This window comes from Apaloderma vittatum, unplaced genomic scaffold, assembly GCF_000703405.1.
Source record: "Apaloderma vittatum isolate BGI_N311 unplaced genomic scaffold, ASM70340v1 scaffold13432, whole genome shotgun sequence".
Lineage (NCBI taxonomy): Eukaryota > Metazoa > Chordata > Aves > Trogoniformes > Trogonidae > Apaloderma > Apaloderma vittatum.
The window spans coordinates 35,504-62,292 of NW_009701994.1; the positions used below are offsets into that span (position 1 = coordinate 35,504).

A 26,789-nucleotide genomic window follows, 5' to 3' on the forward strand; every position below is an offset into this window, starting at 1 on the left:
CGGTACACAGCGGTGGCAGCACCCCTCTGCCTCATCTGCCCTGCACGGCCTGATAACAGCACCCTGCTAGCTTGGCTGCTTCATGAGATCTGTAGGCTCCTACAAATTTCAAGCATAACAACCACGAGGGTGAGGCCATCTGTATCATTACTTGCAGCAACAAATCCCTATGAGAAAATACCATAGGGAGAGGCTGGGAACTTGCATGGATTGCAGTCTTGCATGCCCAAAGAAACTCCACCACCCAAAGGAGAAGTACATTAAAAGGGCTCTGCTGCAGGTCTCTCTCCCTGACACAGAGGGACAGCCTCTCGACTCTCTTTGGACCAAACATTCTGGAGGTCACAAGGACTAGGACGCAGCTCAGAGGGACAGGGAATGAAAGGCAGCTGGGACAGTCTGAGCTTTTGCTGAAATCAGAGAAAACAGCACTGCTCAAGCACTCAGCACCATGTAGTGATTCCCTCTGTATTTCCACAGAGCAGCCCAACCCATCTTTTAAGAAGGTACTGCTGCCTCTGCAGCAACTGGGCTTTGGGGGGAAACAGGAGGCAGGTGGGGTGGACTCATTAAAAACCAGTCGTGACTGTATCAGCAGTCTGCGTGCAGCTTAGCCTGTACCCTCCCCAGCCTCAGCTCGGCTGTCTCACTGTATCTTGTAAATCTGACACTCTTTAATTTCCAAAGAAAATCATTTGGTCTGCCAACAACTTTTCTTTTTCTACCAAAACACTAGTAACTGAATATGTCATTTCTGTTGCTGCTGTCCTCCACTGAAGCAGAATTTTTTAATGCTTTAACTGGAGTCTGTAGCAACCCCTGTCATTAAGGTTTTTAACACTTTCAGGTGAAATGTTAGTCAAACTTTCTGTGTCTGTATGCTATGATACAACAGCATGATCCACTTAGTCTTTCAAGGACCCATCCCTGCCTGGATCTGCTCAGGGACTGAATCAGGCATTTGAAATAAAGTGAGATTTTTGCCTACTTTATCGTTGCAGAAATGGAGAGGTAGGTGACGAGCGAGAGCACCTCTCAGCCCTGACACATTAATGTTGCCCAGCACTTCCCAGCCACTGCCACAGGAGTTCCAGTGTGAAACTGGGACTCGCTGGTTAGGCAAGGTGCTCCCACAACCTCTTCATCATCTTTCCTGCAACAGTGAAGATATATCCTTCAGTTCTGGCCTGTTTGATTTGAGACCCTGGAGTCCCAATTCCAGAAGTGCTGAGTGCTCAGATGGGAAAATTATGCCTGAAAATAGGAAGCTCTCAATAACGCTAAGTATTCTGCAAAATCAGGCTCATGACAAATCAAAGGGGACCCTCAAAATCAGTGGCCCATTCATTCTTCTGCACCTGAACTTCTTGGTTTGTCAAATGTGAGCAATAATGCTCCCTCATCTAAAAAATGACTGCACTAATACATCTGTGAAATGCAAATGGGGGGAATTATTAATTCCGTTTGGAGGAGAGGTTAGACAGTGTGCAGTGAGCAGGGCACAGGGCCATGCATTTCAATAGAAGAAAACAAACTACTGAATAGTTGCTTATCAAAGAAGGGCCATCTATACCTACACTGGATGAAGGAGGAACAAACAAACACATGAGCATGTAATTAACTGCTGCATTGCAGAGCAGATGCACAAGGACATTTCCCAACTTCTGAGAGCTTGACTTTGCAGCCCAGCTAAGCAATTTTGGGGTGGGCGTAGGGATGGGGGATGCTGCAGTGAAACAAGATGGGAAATTGCAGGGCAGAGGCACAGCCCTATGGAGTGAGCAGGAGGGTCTTCACCGCAGGACGCTCTCTTGAAGATCACCCTCCAACTGGGCTGGGGGTGCTGGCCCAGGCCTCCTACCACACCTCCATGGGGTCCCCTGGGAACGCTGCCAGCCTGGAGGTCTGCTGCCACACCATGGTTTCAAGATTGAAGATCGTGTCAATAATGGACCACCTTGAAATACTTTCTTGGCACTTCTAACTATGGACACCCGAATATGAACATTTTAGAGTGTGACATTCACTTCCCTGGGCCAGCACTGCAAAATAAATTACCCTTCCATTCAGTTCAACTTTATCTGATATCAGATTAAAATGACCTCAAATTCTGAATCTGCCACTTCAAGACATTCATCCTAATACGCATCTGCCTCCTCATCCTTTCACATCACAAAGGTGCTAAACCAAGGACTTCCTTCCGACTGAAACACTGAACTGCTTTTTAGGCTCTTTATAGGGAATACAGAAAGGATAAACAATGCTTGTAACAATGGATATTGTTCAAGATGGAGGGCTTCTTTTGAAAAGATCTCATTTATTTTTCATCACTAAGATGGTTTGATTAACTTTCGTGAATTTTACTGCATTTGGCTAACGATGGCAGGCTGGTTTTATGGCCCTTGAGCAATTGCTTTCACTTTCTGGTTCTCAGGCACAATTCTCCCTGGGCTCACAAAGTCCTTTTACAACAACAATAAAACCTGAATCAAAACATAAAGAATATTTTATTTCTTCACAACTTTTTAAAATACATTTTGAAATTTGGACCTAACACAACCTGACAGTTTGGATAGGTGGATTAACACTGAAAATGCCCATCAGCCACGGGCTTTACAGCCTCACATAGATACTTTAGAGGTAAAGCTGTTTGAAGTGCTCGCAGTCAAACCGAATGTCGCAGCAAGAACAACAAATCTTGAAGAGGAAGAGAAGAAAGGGCTTTTTTTTGTTGGGTGGTGTCAGGGTGGTTTCTTTTCCTGATTGTAAAGCAAGCTTGAATATAAATCTGCTTGCGTACTCAATTTATATTTGTTAGGGAATATGCGTTTAAGCGTTTGTCCTGAATTTTCACCAAACCATTACAGTAAAAATGAAAAGCCCTAATTAAGGAAAATACATCTTGAAAACAACAAATGGGTACATAAACTTGTTCATCTGTTGAGAATATAGTTATATAGGGCAGGTAGTAATCAAAGGTAACTAAAATGCTTAGTGCTTGGACCTACAAGGGCAGTTTCTATGAACTATTCAGGAATTGTACTAGAGCACAAAATGCCACAAAAGAAAAATACAGATTCATATTTGTAAACTGATTGGATTTTCACAAAAAAAGGAAAAGCATTTTTACCCATCCTTAACTGCAGAGTCAATACTGCCAAGATTTTGCAACAGTGCTATCCTATATCTTCCAGATGATCTTCCGCCATGCAGATTTACAGTGAGGGTTGCTTATTGTTTCCTTTCTATACTTTTTTCCTTTTGTAACTGGAACAAATTTTGTGGGTAGGCAAGAGAAAAACATCAATAGCCCCCTGCAAGTGACAGGACTCTACGGAGCACACGAGCATACTTATGACCCACCAGAACATCCACTCTAAATTAACATAACTGCCTGATATTGAGGCGCTTTTGTATTTTTAAACACCAACTGCCACTGGAAGAACCCCAGAAATATTTAAGGCCCCACTCCTGCAATGAATTCCCTGTGGGTGGACCTTTGTGCTCATGCAGGGTCCCACCGAAGTTGCTGGGGGTCACCATGGGCAGGCTGACCTAAATTTCTAATAGCTGTACAGGAATATAGACTGTAAGGGGCCTCCAGGATCATCGAGTCCTGGCCCCAAGTGCCAGGTCAAATAAGCCTTTTTCAATAAACTTACAGGTTGCTTAAGATGGAATTGGTCTATTTGTCCTCACTACTACAAGTCTTTCTGTCCTGGTGTTGGATTGGAGGACGGAGGGAGGAAGAGTAATCTTTTTTTAATAAAATGTTGGAAACACATTTGATCAAAATAATATTCTGTCATTTTCTGTAAAAAGTCAGAAGCATAATGAAACTATAGCACTAATTTTTCAGAAGATACAGGAGAACTCTTTCATGGCTCCCACACAGCAGTGTATACACACATTCACTTCGGAGGTCAGCAAGGCACGGAGGCACACAGGAGATGCTGCAATCACAGCACGTGCCTACAAGAGCTCATCTGCACTTTGTGCTAAACACATCCTTCTGGATGGGAGCTGATCACACCGCCCTGTTTTTTTTCTACGTCCTTGTTTATGATCCAAACAAGCAAATATACTTAATTGAATTTAAACAAAGTTTCCCCTTGTCCTGACTCCCCAGGCAGAGGTGGTGACACACTGCCCATGGGGGCTCAACCCTTGGCTCCCCTCAGTGCCCACCCCGCCAGCCCAGGCTGTCCCCACACAGCCCTGCACAGCGCTGCCCCACGGTGCTCACAGCCTGGGTGTAAAGAAGGATCTAAATCGGGATTAACGCGTGACTGAGAATCGACTTTTTCTGTGTGTCTCATTTTTTGCAATGTTACAGCACGCAAGTAAATGTTTTTTTTAAAAACAAGTCTGGGTAGTTTGATGCTCTTGCTTCTGCAGTAAACCTCCTGCATTTAAAAGGTGGGTTTCTCAGCAGTATGCTCACAGGCTGGGACAAGCTCTGGTGGGCCTCAGTGCACCCTCCGGAATTCCAAATAATATTAGTGCACTCCAAAAAAGGCTTTACAGTATTTACAGGGCCGTCCTGGGTAACCGTGTTTCTATTCAGGTCTCTGCAATGCAAGTGGATGTGTTGCATTTCCTGGAGCCTGCACCTGCCTGAAAAATGAGAGCCTCCACACGTCCCCGAGCTGCTGGCCCCCACGCTCCGTGTGTGGGCACGACCGGCTCTGAGCCACGCCATCGTGGCAGAGCGGGTCCCACGGCCCCCCGCCCTGCCAAAGCAGCTTCTTCTCATTTTGGGTCTGTCAGTCAGCTGGTTTCATGTCGCAGACACCAGTGATGTGATGGGGAACCACGTGTTACCTGTTAAGAGTGTACTTCATTTGGGGAAGATTTTTCTTAGAGGGAAAGACATAAAAGTTTACTTAGTTGCTGAATTCTCATTCACTTTGGGGGGGGGGATTTTTTTTTTTTTCACTCTTTTACATAAAGCCACGCAGATACGTAGAGGCGCTGTATCACATGAGCCCACAGGCTTTGAAAATAGCTTTGCTTTATAAAAACCTAGGGAAAAAGGATAATTAGGTGGCACACTAGCAAAAGAGTAAATCAAAATACACTGAACTGTTGTTTCATTCACATGCAGCACAGTAAGGCTGAGCGTTACATGGCCACATCCTGTTTTCCCGATAACCTCGAGGCACACAGAAATTATCCTGGTACACAGCGATCTGCACATGGCAGAGCCCATAAATCAGCAAGACACATCACACGGGGTCAGGGAGCCAAGGACTCCGAGAGGTGTGTATTGATAGGGCTGCCTGGTGACAAAACCTGGAGGTTGTGTTTCTGCATCGGAAACACAAACCGTGGTCCAGATGAACTCAGGACTGGCCATGGAGAAGGCTTTCCTGCTGTGATTAGTCTTGAGGACGCTAAGATGAAGTTTTAGGCCACCAGAGAGAGGATTGCCAGGAAAGTGTGGGAATCAGGGCCTCGGGAAAGCAGAGGGATTGCAGGGAAACCACGCAGTACCTGACAGTTAGGTAAGCGCCGAGATAACTGTACCTGCTGCCAAACATTTCCTTCCCCAAAGTTAATTTAACCTGGCAAAACATGACATTTAGCAAACCAACACACCGCCACATATTTAGTGTATGAATAGCCGAGGTACAGTGTATTTTCACTGGGATGTTTCCCCGCCAGGAGCATTGCTCTGTTGAACGGTTTCTGGGCTATGTCTCCAATCTCCATTATGCAGGGTAAACACTCCCCGGATAACACCCCTGGCCTAAGTCCATAAATGCCATGGTTTCCAGTGTTAAATTATAAAAAGCAAGTGACAGCCTCTCTCTTCTCTGAGCTACTGTATTTTACCTGGAGTCTGAACACAAATGGCCTGTCTGTATCACCCATTCATGACAGTATTTGCTTTGCAGAAATTATCTCTGTAAAAAATCTCCAGTTCAAGCTAAAAGAAGCCCTTTTGATTTATCTGTGATGCAGCAGAAACAGTGCTAGGCTACTAACAAATGTTCTTGGTAAACATATGATGATTAACATCAAGGTTCGAGGCTTACTGGAGTAAATGAAACATTACAGCCAACTTCTATAAACTACCCTTGCAGCTATAGTATGCAGACTTAAAATCCAAACAGAAAAAAAAAAAAACCCTTAAAAAAATCCAAACCTTGGATTGGGCCCTAAAGATTGAGGAAGACTGAATGATTGCACACTTAGACAGGTAACCACAATGTAAAAAAAAGAAAAAGTGATTCAGCTAAATGGTACATACTTGGGGGGCTGGAATCAAAAGGGACAATCCCGATATTTAGAGGTTATTCCAAATATCAGATATTGAAAACAGTATGCATAATTTCTATGCAAGTCCTTAGTTTTGTTTCTGTTAGGAAACAGATTAGGCTTTAATACAAAGTACTGAATTATTGCCAAAAACACGATGCAATTTGGTACAACTAAACTAGGTCAGCAGTGAGACAGACGCCATAGCAAACCACGCCTGCTTTCAGAGAGGCCTCTCACTTCTGCAAACAGGGCAAGAAAGGAAAATATAGTACTACAGAGAAAGGAATATTACATTGAGCAGTAGCGAATGCAGAAACACCAGGTGTATTCCACCAGGCTTAACCCTGGAAAGCATCCTCAGAGGGCAGAGAAAAGCTGAAGATTAGCAGACACGAGTGCAACACTTACTGATTCGGGATCTCTCTGCTGTTCAAGAAAAGCCGAAAACTCCACCAGCCTGAGCTTGGTCGTACCAATCGATCGGCCCTGCCACGCAGGGACTGAGGGGGCTGGAGCTGACGTAGGCTCAAATCCTAAAATAAGGGAATCATTTTCATGAAGAAGTTGACAATTCCTCAGTTTATATTTTCTGAATTAAATATAATTGGGAATTATGCATGTAGCCCTTGGAGATTTATATTAATTTTACCAAATAATGAATCAGAATGAGTTAATATTGAAAAAATCCCAGAAAAACAAGTAGAAAAAGAGGTCCCAACACAGCAAGCTAATAATGGTGCAAATAAAAGATCCAATTCTTTGTTTCCTTGGGGCTGTAACTCACTGCAGAATTTTTTGTTTAAGTTATACACTAGATTATAGAGATTTATAGAGAATTCACATAGACATACAGCTGACCCCTCCTCAGAAACTGGCAGCAAGACTCGCAGGAGATATGACTGTCTTGGGAGTCAAGAGAACTGGCCTCCATTTCTGGCTCCTAATGTGCCACATGTTACAAGTAAATCACCTCTCTTTTTGCCTATTTCTTCTGCCACTCTCAATTCCCCTCTCCTATTTAGAGTATAAGGTTTTCAAGGCAGGAACTGTCTCTTACTATGTATTTGCACATCAGGTCTTTGACTTCTTTTGGAGCTTTTAGGCAGCATTATATTACAGATAATAATAAATAATTACTGTAGAGAGCTGAATCATACTCTAAAAAGAAAAAGAAGGTTTTAAATTGATAATAAAGAGGGAATGGCATGATCTAGAGAGAGAAGGGATGTTAACCACCATCCCTAATTCACCTCAAGAGAAGGAATAAATGCTATCTCTTGCTCCTCATCATGGTAAATTAGATGAGAAGGAAACAAAACAATAAAGGAAGAAGGGAAAGGCAGCAACTGAAAGGCAAAACTGATCTTGAGAGAGACGTGGGGACAAAGAAGGGAGGGAAAAGGCACCAAAGGTCAGAAAACGAAGATAATCCTGAGCTAAGTTGAGAACTAGGGAGAGGTCAGTGGTACTGCGTGTCCACATCCCGTAATGGGCCTGTGGTACCTGACTCCAACCCTCAGGTTCAGGCAATGAAGGTGTGAGGCTTGGATGAAACAAGGAATTACAAACGTGACTGGTCAGACGTAATCAGGAATTCTAATGAGGCAACTCATGCATGAGTTTTGACTGATTTACAAACACTAAGAATCCTGTTCTGAGAGAAAACATGGAAGAATAAAAGAAGACAATTCAAAATGTCTGCTTTAGAAAACAATGGTATAAATTAGGAATATCAAGAAAAAGGAAATAATCAAGGATGTAAAAAGACAATTTTGAGTGTTAAATAGCAGCAAGTTAGAAAATCATAAAAAATGGGCAAGAATCAAAAACTGCAGTTCAAATAGAATCAGAAGCATGATGCCATTTGCCAAGGGAGACATAAAACTAGTTATCACCTGCAGAGAAATCTTTCCTAAAATTAGTCATAAAACCAACTTGGGAAAAGGAGTAGTGAATAGCCATGGCAAGGGCTTGATCAGTTTGAGCAATGGAAGGCAGAACAAACATTAGGTACTTATCCAAGTGGTACCAGGCAGAGCAGAACCTTCAGGAGAGGGAAGAGTTCTCAACAAGCAGATACATAGAAATGTTTTAGACCTAAGGCTAAACGTAAATGGTTTTGGAATAGTTTTCAACCTCAATTTAAAACAAATTAAGTCTTATGCTTATTACAGATAGAAGCAAGATTTAGCTATTAAAAAAGAAACATGTATCCTATTAGTAATTTTTTACAAAACATTTTCCTCCAATACAGAATACCGACTGCAGATCACATCACCTTGCATATGTATTAGTGCTTCCTACCCAAAATGTTAAAAAAAACCCCAAACTCCAAACCCCCAAACCCAACGATTTTCCTTCAGATATAAACAGGTAAGAGGACATTGGGACTGGTGTCTGGTTTGGCTACAGGGAACATTAGATATGGAATAATGGCTCCGTCCATCTCAGGAATTAATACATCACATTCAGTACACAATTCAAGTCTTATTAAAGGAGAGTATAAGTGGAAGAATTACCTGAAATGGGAGCTGTGACTGATGGCTGTATAGGATAGGCTTGCTGAACAAATGGCTTTACACTGGAATAAAGAGTTATACAAAAATCATATACCATGCCATCCACAGTAAATTCCATTAAGAGTCACACAGTGTAGAAAAATATATAGTTAATGACCTTTACCCACAAACATATCTCTTTCTTGGACACCATATTTAACAGATGGACAGCAAAGCAGCAATACAGAGAGAGAGTGGGATGAGAATTACACCCAACATCTTAAAGACAGGAGCTCATCTGCACTCAGTCACGCCGCAGGAAACCTGACCCGCCTGTCCAAGTGTGGCAGCAGACATGGATGTGATTGCTCCGACTCCCAATAAATCCAGAGGACACTGAACTACAGGAACACAAAGACTCACATGGACCTTAAGGGAATAAGGTGGGGAGAAACTGAAAAAGAAGGCTGGGAATCACTGCTCCAGAGAGCACTGCAGGGCTGAAAATGTAACACCTCAGAGAGGGGCAAAGGCTTCCTCCTCCGTATGGTGCTGTTGCTACCATAGTGCCAAAGGGCAGTAACCCCATCGACCACTAACGGGCCTCATGCAGTCAACTCCTGCCTTGCAGGAAAATACCCTTGCCTCCAGTATTGCTCATATAGTAAAAGAGGATGAAAGTATTTGTGCTGGAAACTTATTCACAGGTAAAACCTTACCAGCTGCTTCCCTGGCATTGTCACTCCATCTCACCATGGAATGGAAAACAAAGGAGTGTGTCCATTAGGTATTCAGACTCAGCTTTGAGGTCTGGGATCTCTTATAACTTCTTGAATGTGAGTTCACATCACTGTAAAGGCTCTTTCTTTCCCCACAACTACGTTTCCCTCCTTTTCAGAAAAAAATTGCAAGTTCTTGCTTCATTGACATACTCTAGCAGCCAAGTGCACAAGCCAGTGCACAAGCCTTGTGCCAAGTGCACAAGCCAGCCTCATGCTGCCTATAGAAGTATATTGCAGTTTTCAGACTTACTCTTGCGAGGATCCAGGCTGCCCCGTTTGAATCATGCCCGGCCAAAACTGAAAGAGGAAACACAAACAAACAGACCTACAATTGTTTTCTTTGTCAAAAGATTTTGGATATTTCTGAGCAAGCATGATTTCTTTTGCAAACACAAGTGAAAGCATTAATCCATTCATTCAGCCTTCATTTTCTACTGAACATTGTTAGCGAATACAAGGATTTTTTGGGGACTCAGCTAACAACTTACCCCAGGTGCCCCAGGAAATGTAGGACGGGGAATTCCTGGCAGGCCCAGCTTGTTGTGAATAGCAGTAGCTGAGACTATCTGAGCTGATGACATTGCTGCCATGTGCTGGAGTGCTTTGTCCTTTGCTGTCTGATCCTTTAACATGACAATTACATGGAGTCTTAAAACATTTGGCACAACAAACGATGTTAAATAACTGCAGCTACAAGCACATAACTAAAAACGTAAAAAGCCACACAGAAAACGCAAAAATAGCAAACCATGCAGGAAAAAAAAATACAGCACTTGAGGCTAACACTCAAACTACCTTAAGGCAAAACCTCCTCTCAGACATGCATGGTAGACCTGAATTCTCACAGTCTGCTCTGCCAACACGCAGGAAGCTCTGGGAGAGCAAACTACTGCCCACTTGTTTATCTGGGCAAATTCTCCTGATTTTAAATCGGGCTAGACTAAACCCGGTCTGCTGCTAAGGCTCTGCCTGCAGGACAGGGAGCACTGAGATTTGAGCTCTATCATTTTGATCTAAGAGAAGTTTGCCTTTCGCATTACACTGTAAAATGAGAACACAGAACTGCGACTGACTCGCAAACAATGACAGATTTTTCTTCATGCTTACAGGTTTAGAAACATTTTGGATTCTGTTTTATGATAAGCATTTTAAAAGTTAGATGAAAAAAATGTAAATAACATTTTAAACTTTCAATTGCGGTATTTTACTGATTTCCAGTGCTCCCAAAGAAAATAATCAGCCATAAAATTTCTGCTGTTTTCAAGCATACAGGAACAACTTTAGGGAAAAATGGATTGTTATCAATTATTTGTATTAGAGCAGCACTTGGAGTCCTAGTCACTGCCATCATGTATGATCACAGAATAGATCACAGAATAGAAAAGGAAAGAGTTAACTAAGTGGATATCTTAGGTCAGGTAAAGTAAGTAAACAACAGAGTGTTACTATCTGGTAAAGTGGGGTTCCTCATCCAGAAGTACTGAATTAATAAGTGCTAATATTTAGCTATGTGACTTAGAAGACTTAGAATGAAGGAACACAAGCAGTATTAGGCAAGGATTTTTTGTTTTTTTCCTGGTTTTATTTTACAAGCAAAGTAGCAAGCATGCTGGCAAGAGATGCATGCTCTTATTTATGGTATATGACTTTGCACATATGCTCCCTCTAAAGCTTGCATGTAGTAGTACTATAGGTGAGCAGTTTCTTCCTTTGAATAGCTCCTTTAGAAACAGCACAGGCTGAAAGTACAGGAAAAGCTAGCCAAAAACTCTGCCAAGCACAGCTAAGGTACATAATACTTGGTTTAGTTAAAATACTTACCATGCTTGTTACCTGGATACAACAACAAACAGTTTATTAAAATGCTTGTGTAGAATAGCAGATTCTTAGCAAAATATGAACAAAATAGTAAGAGACAAAGGAAGAGCAGTTAGCTGAACATTAAATATCAGCTTTAAACAAGTGCATTATTTTCACCTAGGGACTGATTCATTAAAAGAGAAAATAAAATAAAATTAACTACAAAATACTGGGGGAAGATAACCGCCACTTCCCTTTGTGAAAGCTGCAGATGCTGAATGAAGGGATTGCTGCTGAGCTTGTTTTCCCTGGGCTGTGCAAGGTGCCCGGCGGGTGCCTCCGTGGGCTGCAGCCCGGGAGAGCGGCAGGTGGAGCAGGCCGGGGAGAGCGGCAGGTGGAGCAGGGGAGTAGCGGCCCCAGCCGCGTCCCCGCTCTGCACCGCACAGGATGCGAGCCTCAGGTCCAAACCTCCGACCCCCGCGGACCCACCTGCGCTGCCTCCCCCACAGTGGCCCCGGCCCCCGCTTTGCTTTCTGACCTGTCTCAGCCCGGGGACTGCCTCGCCACAGCCGACAGGGCATCTGCAGAGCAGCTTCTGCCGCTGTTCAGTGGGCGGGAGGCGGGGGGGCGCGGTACCCATCAGTGCGTGAACAAAACTTGGTCCTTTCTCCAACTTGTAGCTTTCCCATATAACTGCGACCAACTCACTGAGTAAGAGCTGGAAGTCCGCTCTGGCTCCCGAGCTACTGGCGCTCACCTCTGCCTGCCTCAGGGCAGGAGGGCATGCACAGGAGGCTTGGGCATGGTGTGTTTTACTGGCTGGCCTTGGATGTCTGCAGACCACCGGCCTTAAAAATGCTTTGGTGGGTGTTAAGAGGTGCCAGTGTCCTGAGACTTGCACAGGTCTCCACAAAGCTGACCCCTCTAACCTCCTGCATGGTAAGAAGGAGCTCCATCATGAAAACATAAAAAATGAGGAGATGTCACTAAGCAATATGGAGATACTAGCCCTACCAGACTTTTCTATTCCTTTTCCCGATTTTTTTTGTCAGGTGAGCTGGCTTGGAAATGCCAAACCACGCAAGTCTCACCCGCAATCTACTGAATCATAAAGAAAACAAGCATACCGGGCATGGCATGCTGTGCGTGCAGTGCATACTTCAAGAGCCGTGTGCATCTGGGTTTGAGTAACCTCCACAACTATGTGAGCGCTGCGCTTTTGGGACTACCTCGCTGTTCTCCAGAACTGCTGCGGCACTACAGCCTCTTCTCCTGCACTTTCTTCTCCTGTCTGCAACGAGCCACGCCAGTGCCACCACAGGAAGGTGCAGCTAGTGCTTGTGCTCCTGCCAAGTTCCCAAACTCATGCTGTTCTGCTGCTATAATGGCCTTTCTGTTAGGTGGACGTAAACTCAAGGAGAACTTAAAAGTAAAAGCTTTTTTAGGGATAGAAAAGTCCACACCCAGGAGCTGCATGAGCTCAGGGTACATTATATATCTATGACATAGTTCATCTCGTGTCGCTTTAGCCACTAATGTCCCCACTGCAAGGCAGCTGGCTAACCCCCCCTCCTACTGTAGTGCCATGAACATATACAGCAGACAATGTCTTTCTTCCTTACCAGCCATCAAATGCAAGTGCAATGCATCACCTTCTGTAAAGTTACTACTGTCCAAAGACTAGAACAGGAGCCTGGACACCCAACTTCTACATGGCAAGGGTTACGGGAGGTAAATCTCACCACAACAGAGGAACTAAATAAAAATTTTTGAAGATTTACACTTCCTTCAAGACCTTCTGTTCACAGAAGAAGGGACATTTAGGCTGCCCTGTGGAGCTCTTAGCTGCCATTAGCAGTGAGTCTGACAGTCCTGAATTTTAGGAACAGTGACAGGGATCTTTAAAGGGAAAAACATCTCTTATTTTGTGACAGGAAGGGACGTGCCTTCCTTCTTGCCAATTGCTGCTTTTCACCCTAGAACGTTCTGCGTTTTGTGGTGGCCATTCATCTCACTCTCTTTGACTGATAACATTTTTAGGAGGGTGGAAAGAAAGCAGAAATGTTCAGGATGACAGCTCACAAATGCAGCCCTTGCAGTAAAGCTAGCCTTGAAGGGTCTCAATGACTCCTACAAAGTTTCCCAATGGTGACAAACGTGCCAGCTGCATTGGACATCAACAGACCCGGGCCAACACACAACAATACGAAGTTTCACCTTTTGCAGGCTTAGGAACCTCTGTAGAGTTGGAGCTTCAGTTTTTCTCAAAGTAACTGTAACTTCATACTCAAACATAAAAGAAATCAGATTAAAAATCAAATACCAATACTTCAGAAGTTCTGATGTCCTCTGGTGAAAGAGCACCTTCAGCTCCAGGAACATTTTGGAGAGCTGCAAGGTGGCGGCCTATGCTTGTATAATCAGGCAGACTTCATGGTCTTCAAAAACAAATGGTAAAACCACATTTTAAAGCTGTTTATTTAAATGGAAATATTAATTTGTCTGCCCCTTAAAAAACCCAAGTATACGTTGGGGTTTTTTTATACTGTAATGGAGAGCACTTGTAACCAGTAGGGAATGAATCTTTCTACCTATCACAGCAGGTTTTTTTATACTGTAATGGAGAGCATTTGTAACTAGTAGGGAATGAATCTTTCTACCTATCACAGCAACGTGGCTGCTTCTGGGATGAAACATGGTAACTGATTAATAACACACAATGGTATTACATCACAGTTTAGGCAGCAAGAGAAGTAATATATCCAATTAAAACGGCAGGGGTAATTTAAACAGGCAGATTACAGTAATTACCCAGGTTGGAATTTGGCCAGGACAAATGGGTTAACACCCCTACTCTAAACAGGAACGTTGTGGGATTTTTAATGACCGCAAATAGTTAAGACTTTGATTTCCTATCTTGTTCAAGATGGAAAGGGTTTGGGTTTGCTCTCACTTGTGCTGCAGTATAAACCTGGAATAAATCCTTTTGGGTCAGTGATATCTGAGTTGCTGTATGTAAAATAGAAGTTTGGCCCGCAGTGCTACAGAGTCCCACACTGAGGTCGGGCAGAGGCTGGGGGGACAGTATCTCCGACTGAATCATTTAAATCTGCTGAAAAAATGGATAGATCCCATCCGGCCCTGACCTGGTTTGACCCTACTTAATTTATGAGCTCTGATGGGATTGCTGCTGCCCAGGAATGACACTGTAGTAAGTAACAGACTGCATTCTTACACTGCTGCCATCCCCTTCCCTTATAAAAGTCTGGTATCTAATTAACAATGAATGTTACTAAGGTGGATTTAGAGTACGATCAGTGGAAATCTGATCTAGTTCCACTGAACCCCTAAAATATCATCTCTGTAACGGAGATGAGGATCTGCCTTTTATTTTAGCCGACTGGTTCTGGCTGCAGTTGTAAACACTTTGGTGTTGGAAGGTCTAAGTGCTAAGAATCTAATGCTATGTAACTATATAACTTTATATAGCTATATAACTTTTAATGAATCAGGCCCTTGAGGTTTACTTTACACCCATTCACTTTGGAATGCAAAATACACAGTTAAATTAGATAATAATAATTCCTTAGTATCATCCAATTATGAATCTTAATATCTATACAAGCCCCACACGAAACTAGAGTTCTACATGACAAGCGCAAAAGGATTTGTGCTTGACTTTCTTTTAATCCAACATAAACAGAAGAATAATTCAATCAATCAGTTCAAACAAGTTCTACAGCAAAAAAATAAAAACTGTTATCCTACAATGATAAATGGGGCTTTGAATACCATGTTATCTATGACTTTGGAAAAAAAAAATTAAGACAGTATGAGGAAAGGTAAGTAAAACAGAACACAGCATTAATTTAAGAAGCCCTAAAACCTGTACCAATGTTTAAAATACAAAACTTGTAAGGGAAAAAAAATTACATAAGAGAAGAAACATCAATTTTCTCACAAAATGTATATTACAGTAACACTAACGTAAAATAGATTCCTAATAAGCACTTTTTGCAGATGTTATTTCTGCTCAGATCTCATATTGATTCAAATAACCTTTGCAATAATTAGCTGTAGCTCAAAAAAGATAAACAAATCATGAAAATATACAATTGTTCTGGACAAAAGATAGAGTGCACTTCAGTGTTTCTAGCCCTGATCTCCAATTTGCTTATTATTAGAGAAGACAGGAGTAAATACAAAAGCTGGCTATTTCAGCCAGGCAATAGCTAATGCCAAGAAGAGAATGCGCATTCAAAGCTGTCCCAACTTGCTGCCTAATGAGTAGCAATTAATCCGTCTTATTGTATTTCAAAATACTGAAGACTCCATTCACATCAAAGGGAATTTTTCAAGGCTTTTATCATTGTTCATTTAAAAAGTATAGAGCTATCTTTAGCATTTTATAATTGACAACAATATTTTCTTTTTATCCATCAATGTGGAATGTAGAATAATGGATTTTAAAACATATAATAAGTGTGAACTGTAGGCATTTTAATGTTTCTTTTTGTCTCTGTCTAATTAATCTTGCACTAGGAAAAAACATCTGAAATGAAAGTCTAAGATAGATGTACATCCTGCTCTTTACTCTCTATTTATGCACAACTTCCAATCCATCTTTTCTCCTGAATGGACAGAGGTGACTTTGGCTCCCTGTCAGTGCAAAGGTGGGAAATGCTGCAACCTAGCACTATGGACTGGTGTATTTGACATGGAAATACAACATTAGAGCGGAAAAATTCAGCTTTGCCTCCTTCAGCATCTGCATGAGAGGAAATGTCATGAAGAGGAGCCGCTTTTCAGATGTGCCTCCAAGGACAGCTTTGTCTCAGACTCTTTCTCCATTTTTATGAGATGAAATTTCTCCAACTTCAGGAAGATTTTAATAACCTCAGAAAAATTAAGATTAAAATCTATGAAATAGGAGCATTTTCCTGCTGGAAAAAGAATTTAGATGAACAACATCCCTGGAAGGGCTGATGGAACATTCTCTACTGGTGGTCTTGAAATGCAGCAATAGCATTTACGGGTGAAGCTTTTCTTTCTTGCAGGGTAAGGATCCATCCATCTAAAGTGACTGTAGGCAACTATCATCAAAGAAAAGGGACTTTGCTAGACCAAGTAGATTTTATGGCACAAAGGTGAGATTTCAGTCTATTAGGTATGCTTCAGAAATTTTCTGTCCAATGTCATGGCTGCAAATAGGTCTTAAATGCCTCCATCCATTTGCATTTCTTCAGAAGACAAGCGCAAGAAGAGTCATCCAAGTCCTCTGCTCGCCACGAGCAGGATTCAGACCAAGGCAAGACAAAAAGATATCCTGGTATAAAATAAACTCAGCAGGTACTTGGGGAACAAGAGTTATTTGTTATATCATTCGTCCAAGTAAGAGACCAGGAACTGAGTTCAACAGGATAGATTGGACACATCCCAGAAGACTGGTAAGAGAATGTATTATGAAGAAAACTGCTAGCAACGCATGTCAGCCAGGGGACAAGGGCCTCCACGCCACGCGCCTGCAATCTGTGGTTGTATCAGCTAAAGCAGCACTGGCACACAGGGAATGACCAGCTTCTCTGCAATACCCTGCCTTGTGCATGTGGGGGGCTTGCACAGACAGGACATCTGGTGGCAGAGAAAAAAACATGGGAGACGGAGGTGGCCTCGGTCAGAGCTGACTGAACTCAGGGCTATGGGCTGGCATGAAAGATCTTTGCATTAATCCGCAAAATGCTTTCCCCTCATGCTGGAGGTAGAAAACTTGACGTCAGACGCATGTAGTAACTGCTAGCCTGGATGCCACCAATCACAGGTTTTGCAGAGTAATTGCAAGTGCCAGCTCATTGTTAAATTGGCGTGGTTCAGAAGCAGTACTTCCCTTGGCTATCTTCTTCTCGGTCACCCCTTCACCAGGAAACGTGGGCAGCCCCACTCCGGGAGAATGAGAGCCCATCATCGTGCTGAGGAGGTTAATGGGGCAGTCCAGCCTGCTGCCAAAATGGCTCCCATTGAAACAACTGGCACTCTTAGATGCCAAAATGTAGTCACCTTGTCTTCCTTTCACATCAGGGATGTCCTTTACAGGCAGTTTTCAAAGGACACTGGACCATACACATGGTTCAATACAGGAATAATGAGAAAAATGAGCAGTAGAACTAACAAAATGTCTGGAAGAGTGAAGTTCCATCTTGGGTGCAAAACCAGCAGCTTCTGCCACTTCCTCCTCACAATGGCAGCTCCCTTCTGGCACGTTCTTCCATCAGAGTTACACCTTTTCCATGTGGGGAGAAAACTGGCCAGTAAGATCCACTGGGTAAGGGCTGGGGCAGCTTTGCCATCAGTGATGCCCGCAGGGCAGCAAGGTCACGGGCCAGCAAACCTCTGTCACCAGTGTGTGCTCTGTGCTTGCTGTGTAGTCACAGAGAGTCGCAGTAAATGCCTCTGTGGAGTGTTGGGAGCGTCTAGGCAGGAGGCTCTTCCTGAAACATTCAATTCCTTGCACCAAAATGGCAGCTCCTCCACCTTCTACTCAGCTCTGGGTGAGCTGCGACCCACTGACTGGTGGGAAGGGGGCAGCAAGGCCTAAAGCCTTTATAAAATATTTTACTGCCCTAACAGAGCTTTCCTTCTTCAGGTGACTTTAAAAAAACCAATCCCTCTGGATCTCTATTTACTGCAAACGGCATCTAGGCTAGAGGTCTCAGATATTATTAGGGTTTAGCTAGCTTCTTCTTTGGAAAGCTTCAACAGAAATCAGAGAGCAGGTGTAGCTCTTAAAAATATTTTCTGCTTTATAAGTGTCTTCATATTTTAAGCATTCAGAAAAGGAAATATTTTAGTATCCAATATTTTTGTTAGGTCCCTAGGCCCGTATTTTGATATCTGAGTGGGCTTCCTGATTTTTGTAGCCCTGAGTGCTCACCAGTGCTATAAAACTCCCTGAGAGCTGCTGGTGCTGAGCACCTCTGAAAGTAAGGTCACCTATTTACATACTTAATTTTAGGCATCAAGGATTGACATTTTAAGCTTAAAATGCTACATATCTCTGTATTATTGCACCCTCGGTTAAAAAGCAGTACGTTTAAGTTGTCTTAGTCGTTCTTTACGAACCCCAACTGCTCAGCCAGTGCAGCTAAAAAGCCAGCCACCAACAGCCACACAAGCCTGCCAGCATGCTGCCCACTGCGCACCAAAAACCCCGGGCTCCTGTCAGGGAGGCCTGTCACAAAGCCAGGCTGCTATTCACACGCTGCAGTTCCACCACTGTGGGAAGCATCCGCAGCGCTCGCCGCTTACTATTGTCAAATCACTTTCCGAAACATTTTGCTTTTCAGCTAGAACAAAAAGGTGGTTTGTTCTCATCTGGGGGAAAAGTGCGGAAAAAAAAATTGACAAAAAGAAAAAGAGAGGGAAGTAAAGGATTTATAAGTTCCTTTGCTTTTTATTAAAAAGAAAAAAATCAACGGCAAAAATTGCAAAACCCCTTTTTCCGCTTTTAAGTGACGTGAAAATAAACCAAAAAGGATCCCAAGATCTCTGCTGGAAAACTTGAAAAAACAAGCTATCCAGGAAACCCCTATTAAGCATTTCCAAGACTTTCTTTTTAGACTTAGAATATATCTTATGGAAAGCAAGGAAAATAGGGACATGTACAATTCATCACGTGAGATTAAGTGATCATACTTAATATTCCCTGAACAGGACCCTGCCTGGGGCTCTCCAAAAATTAATTATCAATATTTTACTTTAAAAAATAAAATTTCAGGGAATCTTGTAAACAGGACGTATCATGAGGTGATACTAGATTGTACTCTAGAAACACCTTATAGTTAGAGCAATCTTGATAAGCTGTGCTCTCTGGCAGTTGGAATAAATGATCTACTTTGAGTATTCTTGATAGAATTTCAAAATCACAGACAAAAAACATTTGGGAATGGAAAACAATTATCCCCATTACCCCTCTGAAAAAAAGCAAAAAAAAAAAGAACCTACACAACTGCATAAAACCCCTGTGTATTTAAATACACTCCTACTGTTAAAAAAAGAAAATAAAATAGACTAACGGGTTAAAAAACAAGTTTAGGTGCTGAGCTGTTACAAAGAGTAGTTCACTTTGCATTTGGACAGTGTTAAAACAACGTTTTTAATGTAGATGCTAGTGCAGAAACCGGAGATTAAACACAAAGAGACGCAGACAGCTACCACATGCAGGAAAACGAGGTTACAGGCACGGCAGCACCAGGCGCTCGCCCATCACCGCGGGGAGGAGGAAGGGACAGGCATAGCAACCACAAGCCCAAAAGCAGAAAAGCGCATACCTTCAGCTTGGAATGAAAATCACGAGATTTCCTTCTGGCAAGAACCTGAATGTGACTAGACACCTGCAGGGTAGGGGAAGGGAGGAAACAAAGGAAAAGCCTGTAACCATGGAGATGAAAAGCCCCCTACAACTGGGCAAGCCAAACGTACCTTAATGGCGGCTTGAATTTCTCGAACTTTCTTTCTTGCTAAGACCTGTATGTGACTAGACACCTACATTGTTCAGGTTTATAGGGGAAAAAAAACAACAAACAAAAGAAAAACAAAAAGCAAATCAAATTTTAAATGTCTATTTTTCTGTTTAAAAAAAAAATAAATTTCTGAGGGGAGGAAGTTATTTGCACCTTCAGTAAGCTCTGCTGTTAAAGATACCACATTCCCAGCCAGATACCAAGCTCTTAGCACCGAGGCTTAACAATACAGGTCATTGTTTAAGGTAAAGGAAAAAAAAAAGACTAAAAAAAAAATACCCCACCAGGTTGTGCATTCAGTTACAAGATAGGAGACACAGTTCGCAGCTGGTCACAGCCCACGTGGTTTGGTACCGACCCCGTCCGTAGCCAGACCCTGCGCTCTCACGTGGGGAGCCAACAGGATTTCTGCCCCATCTGCCAGGGATGCAGATGCCCACTCTGACCACTTGCCACTAGGCTTGCGACATAACTTGGCACCGAGGAGTTTTATCCATTATTTATTGTGTTCTGCAGCTCCACTGAGGAGCCTCGGGCTGCATTTTGACCCCACTGAAATGTTTTAAATACTGGCACAAATGATAAAATACTGGCACAACACAGGCCCCTGAACCTGTGCTGGCTTCCTTGGGAATCTCAGCATCAAGCCTGCCCACAAAACACTCAGATAAGTGGGGACCAGTAACCTGACATCAGTGTGAGCGGTGTCCAGGTTTGGTGCATCACCATTATATTTTGGTAAGAAATTTGTGTACACACAGTTATTGGTCAGAAGTTGCTGCCTGTGCAGGGAAGGGTCTGGGCCCAGACTCACATTCCTGTTTACTCAGGCACGTAATTAAATCCATGTTATCGATGATGAGGGTTTAATGATGCTGCCCAGCACTGCTCAGTAGTGCTCAGCATCCATCCTGAAGGTTCAAGACCTGCAGTGATGGTAAAAGCTGTTGAAGAGAAATCGCTTATTTTTGTTTGATCCAGGGTACACCGTGTCAGGTGTTGCATGTTACATTTCCTGTCTGGGAAAGAACAAAGCAAAAGAAAAGGAGAAACAAAACTTGATTCCCTCCCTCTCTAAGACTATTCCATGACAGTAGTACCAAAAAGCCTGTATCTTTATTAGGGAAGCAAAGAGTAATGCATAAATCAGCACAGCCCCCAAAAGCCACCTTCAGAGACTACTTCAGGAAGCAGCTCAGGAATCAGTTTGCAGTAATTCAGAGTTATACAACTGCTTACTAAGCAATTTTGTCATCAAACATGTAGACCAAGTTTTCACATGTGTTCATTTGTTTGGTTTTCAGTGGGATATTAGTGGTGTTAAAGGTTATACAAGAAGTACAATCATAAGGTTTAATTGCTCAGTTGAAACTCAAAAGTAACGACAGTCAAACTTTTTGAAACACACGTTTTAAAGTGAGTTATGAATCGTTGCAGAGAAGTGTACGAGTAAGGAGGCAGAACGTCGCCATATGTAAGCCATCACAGCCCTCTTGCTTTCACTGCAGCTCTACCAGCACAATGCTGGCCAAGGATCTAGCCCCAAGGTCTGCATTTTTACTCCTGATGCAATTTAAAGATCCCAGTATAACCCCTGACTCTTGGCGCCCGCATGGGCAGAGCAGGGCAGAACCTGGGACTTTGTCTTTCGTTTCAGATTGCTTTGCCAATCTTTTGTTTGCTCCATCTCCACGTGCTGCAGTTTCTCTCCTTTCTCATGTCTTTTTTCATCCCTCATACATATGTTTTCTTCATAACTGACAAAGGACACCACCCAGGGCAAAATACCACCCAGTTCAGAGTGCTGTAAACCCGAGCACTGGCAGCCGGCCATCTTTGTGTGTGCCAACACAGCGTCACCTTGCCCTGTGCTACAGAACCCACGTAGCATGCGAGGGTACAAGCCTCTGCCTTCCCCTTGGTCACACACGTGGATGGGGAGAAGAGGAATCTCACACTTGACGTTAGAGAAAGCGAGGGGACTCGGCGATTTGCAAAGCATTTCGAAGCAGCGCAAGGGTTTAGTAACCACCGCAGGAACTACACAGAGCGTGTGCCTTCTGTGAGGCTGCTGATCACCGTGGGTATTATAAACTAAAGGATTTAGTCATATGAGATACGTTAATAGTTATGTGATAATCATCTGAAAAAGACTTAAGACTGGTTAGAGGTTTATTCTGACTCTTTGATGAATGAGATCTTACCGTGGTCATAGAAAAGGAGCCTGAAGGCTCTTACGGGAATTTTTTTATTATGTTTTCATCCTGTAGCAAGTACTGCCCGTGAGATTATGATCAGTCCTGCTAGAGAGTTTTTATTTATTTGCCTCTCATATCCAAGGACTGTAATATCTATTATATAGGCAAATTGGTTGGAATTTTAGAAATTCAATTATTCATCTTCTTAATATTATTCATCTTCTTAATTCTGTAATTATCCTTATAGAGAAATAAGGCACAATACTTATGCCTCTGCTTCAACTTGTGAAAAAAAAATTCCCAAACACAGGGAATAATAGCTTCAGGTACATATAGGTTAATAAAAAAAATGCATTCTCCAACTGCCACTGAAAATGATGCATAACGTAAAAAGTGGTGTTTTTAATATTTTCAAACAGCATGTATTTAATCTGAACCATGAAGTCAATACATCATCTCATCAGAGCTGAAGCACAGACAGCCACTGCAGCCACAAATGCCATTTTTTGTCATTCACTAACATGCATACTTTCCCACTGGGTTATTTTACCTGCTTCCTGGTCCGTGTCTTCCCTGTTCGAAGTTTGATGTATCTGGCTATCAATTCATTCCTACCTGAAACAAAGAAAAATTCATGATAAGGGACGAACAGCATCACACCCATAAACACCATAAAAGACGACATTTAAACAGGTGAGTCCCACACATAGGAGGCTTATGTACTTTTACACCCACTCTGCTTTTCTTTGCAAACTATTTATCAGTATTTCTCGTTGTTCATTGGTATTTCTTTTCCCTCTCCTTAGCGGACACTGTATGTGCCACATAAGCTATGCAGAGGGATACAGGTTCAGTGTTTTCTCACTGATGTCCCACAGCTCTTTGCAGGTAGAGGCACTTCCTTGGCCAGCACTGGGGGCCAGGGTCATCTCTCGCTGGAGAGCCCCCCGTGCTGGGGGCTGACGTGATGTTCAGGCTGCTCTGGGTTTGCATCCGACTGTGCTGAGTGGTGTTTGCCCCCCTGGAGCCCTGCTGGGAGGAGCAGCTGCTCCCGAGAAGGTCGCCTGCCACAGGAGCCATGTGCTGATCACCCAGATGTTACTGTTTCGCATCAGCTTTTCTCCAAATTTTAATTCTACAAGAAGGACAGCAAAATCTATCCTTCCTGCCAGGAAGCACTCTCCCTCCTCTGCTGATGGAATTCCCTGTCCCAAAAAAAAACACCCTTAAGCACACTCAAGAAGGGTCATGCAGTGCCTAAAGTTCCTGCTGCAGTGGGGCCGATCAGCGTGGTGGTTTGCTATTCAGAGATCTATTTCTCTTGGAAATGTATAGTATTTCCAAGTTTCCATTTGACTCTTCTTCAGTCACACATAATGCTACCTAATACAAACTAACATTTACTTTCCAAACAATTTCCTTCCTAAATATTGCTGACACAGAAGATAACAGAGATTTACACGGTGCCCTGTTTATTTTCGCTGCATATTATGTTACTCCTCCACGAGTTGTAGTAACTTAAATATACTTGTTCAACAAGTCCTAAGTTACGGATACATTTGCGTTCAGCACAGAGGATAAGCAGCCTGTATGTAGAAAAATGATTTTGCAGCAAGCTGAAAACAGGGAGGCTAAGAAAATAACTTATCACCCACCAAGTTATTTCACAGTGGACGAGTACAAAGCTGGGGAGTGCAGAAAGTTATGGTGTCAGCCTGGGACTCAAACTCTTTCAGTTGGATGTTGTGGGGGAAAGACAGGGAAGTTTTGAAGTATCCTGCCTATATCTGAAGAGCATTTTCTTGACTGGAAGGTTGAACACAATTAGTCAAACTGGACCTTCATTTTCTGTTTTTCTTCTGTCTTCACCTCTGAGCCTTATTTTACACTCTTGGTATCAAATGTCTCATGGTTCATGCCTCTTCTGTGGTTTGTGTGCTAAATGGGTATTAGAAAGATCAATGTGATTCCATGTAGAGCTGTGTTTTCTCCAAGTCACGTGTTTTCTCAGTCTGGACTGCTTGCCAGGTTTCCTGTGATGTGCCACGATAATGGCCACAGGAGATTAGTAATTCTTCAGCAGGTCTCTGCAGGACAAACCTTGAGAGGTAAATTTTGCGTGAGCAAAGACTTACACAAATAAGTAACATTTCTGCACACAAATGAGAGACTTCCATATGTAACCAGAGGAGCAGCTAGTCATCTAATTTCATGCAAAGATCTTGTCTTTCAGCTGGACGGAAGTCCTGCAGCCTGCCGTGCCCACAAGGTACTTGTCATTTGCCGTGAGCAAACGTCTTTGTGTTCATGGACTGAAACTAGGGAATGCTCAACCTCTGAATCTCTTTATTCACATGTTCTTTCTCATAATCCAAACAGTTAACTTCAAACAGAGAATTAGTTTTCATAGTGGTGGCGACCTCACAGTGACAGAACTTGCAGGTGTTGGGCATGGACAGAAAAGGAGCTGCTCTGCTCTTCATTCTTATTAGATGGAAAAGTCCTACAGCAGATAAACATCTTACAGTTTGGGAAAAAGAACTGACAGAGAGGTTGAGAGCCTGAGACCACAGCAACTAAATGTGCTTCGGATGTGTTTTCCAAAACCTTCTTGCTTGGTACTTTTTATGCCTCTGTGGTGCCCCACTAGGCTACCAGACATTAAAGAGGTGCATAAAAATTAAAAGAAAACCAGGAAGATGCACTTTACCACCTGCCAACAGGGAGCCTGAAGGGGTGGTTGCCTGCAAGAGCAGCCCGCTGTGATCGGTGAGATTCAGAGATCACCATATTCCTGCAATCTCCACTATGACAGGTGACATGAACATTTTCATATTTCTGTATTTTCTTTTTACTGGGGAATGTTCCCCTTCCAGAAAGAATCTTCTTTGCCTGTCTTTAAGCATCTGCACATATTAAGCACCCAGAATATTTTTCTGGTGCAAAAAACTTTGTCAGGTTGTCCTTAGCAGCAGCTGGTGACTCTAAAAGGTGACGTAAAGGATGCGTTGCCATCTCTTGTCCCCCTGCACCTGTACAGGAGATGTTTCAGATACATGGGCACTCTGGCCATCCCTTGCCTGCCCAGGCAGTCCTACGCAGCCCTCAGCTGCAGCTGAGGAAGGAAGAGTTAAATCTCATGGTTTCACAGTTTTCTTCCCAGTCAAGAGAGCTAAAAAACTATTTTTAAAGGAAAGCTCAGATTCCGAGGCAGCCACTTGACAGGAAAAGCAGCTTTGTAAAAAACACCAAGCGCTGAAAGTCTAGACTATATTATTCAAAATACCAGACGAGTGCCACTTCCAGTTGAGCCCCAGTCCATTGATGAAGTGCTTTGGCTTGAATCAAGGGGAGGCTTCTCTAGCCGCTATCAAGCCCAGCCCAGGTATGACCAACAAGATTGAGGTTTTGCAAAGTGATCGTTTCCCCTTAAGGTGAAGTCTAGCTAGAGTCTGGCTCAAGAAGAGCCAACAGGCTGGAATAATGTGACTTAACTTACAGGGAGAAGCAACTCTACAAGAAGCTATGTTTTCAATACAGCGAAGAGACTTGCACCAGGTTTAGCCAAACCCCAAGCTGCTGTAGCCTCATGAGGCTCACTAAATACCTTCTGTCCAGCTGCAATTATCTGAAATAACTTCTTTTTCAGAATACCAAAAAGCCGTAAACACAAACTTAAGCGCTGCCTGACATATACAAGATAGACATCCTGACTGAAAGTTTACAGCCTTTACGGTATCTATCCAACACTGGTGCTCTTTACCAACTCTGACAGATGCTAACAGAAAAGATCTCATCTCTCAATCAAATAAGCCCAGAGAGGATTTTAAAGAAAGGAAAGCTTAATAATCCTAAAACCAAGCTTTGCTACTTTTGGGAATGAGAATAGTCTGAAACAAAAAGAGGCTCAAGGAACTTCTTGAATCGGCCACTACAAACCTTAGGTGAAAAATGCTTATTAATAAATAGTTTTTCTCTAAGAAGAGCTCAGCTGTGGAAATACTTTACACACACACACCCTCCCTCTCTTTCCAATATCTGGGAAATTGTCTGGCAGAAAAGAAGAGATCAGGTTTATGAACTGTAAACGTATGCCTCCTTCTTCTTGTCATCTGCTATGACAGTCTCCTAGTTTGAATGTTTTGGTTCAGGTATCAGAGAGGCGTGGGAAGGTGCCTGGTCTCATAAAACATCTTCACAGCACAGGAATCTTTTCCAAGGATCTTTTAAAAGATGAGGAGAGGACCACAACAAATATTTTATATAGGCTGCCTCTTGTGGGTTTGGGTTTTTTTTCCCTTTTAAATTCAGGCTTTATTTTTCAGGCCCTTCTGTACTGTCAGTGCAATTGTAAACTTAACTGTCCCTGGACCGAATCTGAGGAAGAGGCATTTTATACAACAAGACGTCTTCTTTAATCATAGAATAAAGTAAAAAGGGGGCCCAGCTAGAAAACAGTGCAGAAGCTAGAAAACCTGTGAGACTTTGTAGGGTGCCAAAGCTTCACTGTGGCCCCTCCGAGGGAATTGCTGGGGCACCAGGACAGGGAGCCGACCAGAAGGTTCCCTCCGCCTTCCCCAACTACTGCCCCATCTCTGGATGATGAGCATCACCCTAAACAAGGGAGCATGCCGTGGTCCCAAACACCTCACAGATAGCACGGAGGACTGACATTTCTGCTCTTCTTATTCAAAATAAGTAGCAGCAGCTGCAAAGCGGGGAGGCTCC

At 43.0% G+C, this 26,789-nt stretch overlaps 1 protein-coding gene across 1 annotated transcript in view; it reads right to left on the minus strand.

Annotated features, from left to right (window-relative positions):
* Window positions 1–22,668, minus strand: part of TEAD1 (TEA domain family member 1 (SV40 transcriptional enhancer factor)) — a 40,649-nt gene extending 17,981 nt beyond the window's left edge. The window contains exons 1-6 of the mRNA XM_009879370.1: window positions 22,612–22,668; window positions 19,823–19,885; window positions 10,045–10,170; window positions 9,798–9,844; window positions 8,787–8,848; window positions 6,676–6,800 (exon numbers count right to left, since the gene is read on the minus strand). Coding sequence (XP_009877672.1) covers window positions 6,676–6,800; window positions 8,787–8,848; window positions 9,798–9,844; window positions 10,045–10,137 — 327 coding nt within the window. The 5' untranslated portion in view covers window positions 10,138–10,170; window positions 19,823–19,885; window positions 22,612–22,668. The remainder of the gene's footprint in view (window positions 1–6,675; window positions 6,801–8,786; window positions 8,849–9,797; window positions 9,845–10,044; window positions 10,171–19,822; window positions 19,886–22,611) is intronic.
* Window positions 22,669–26,789: the final 4,121 nt, after the last annotated feature.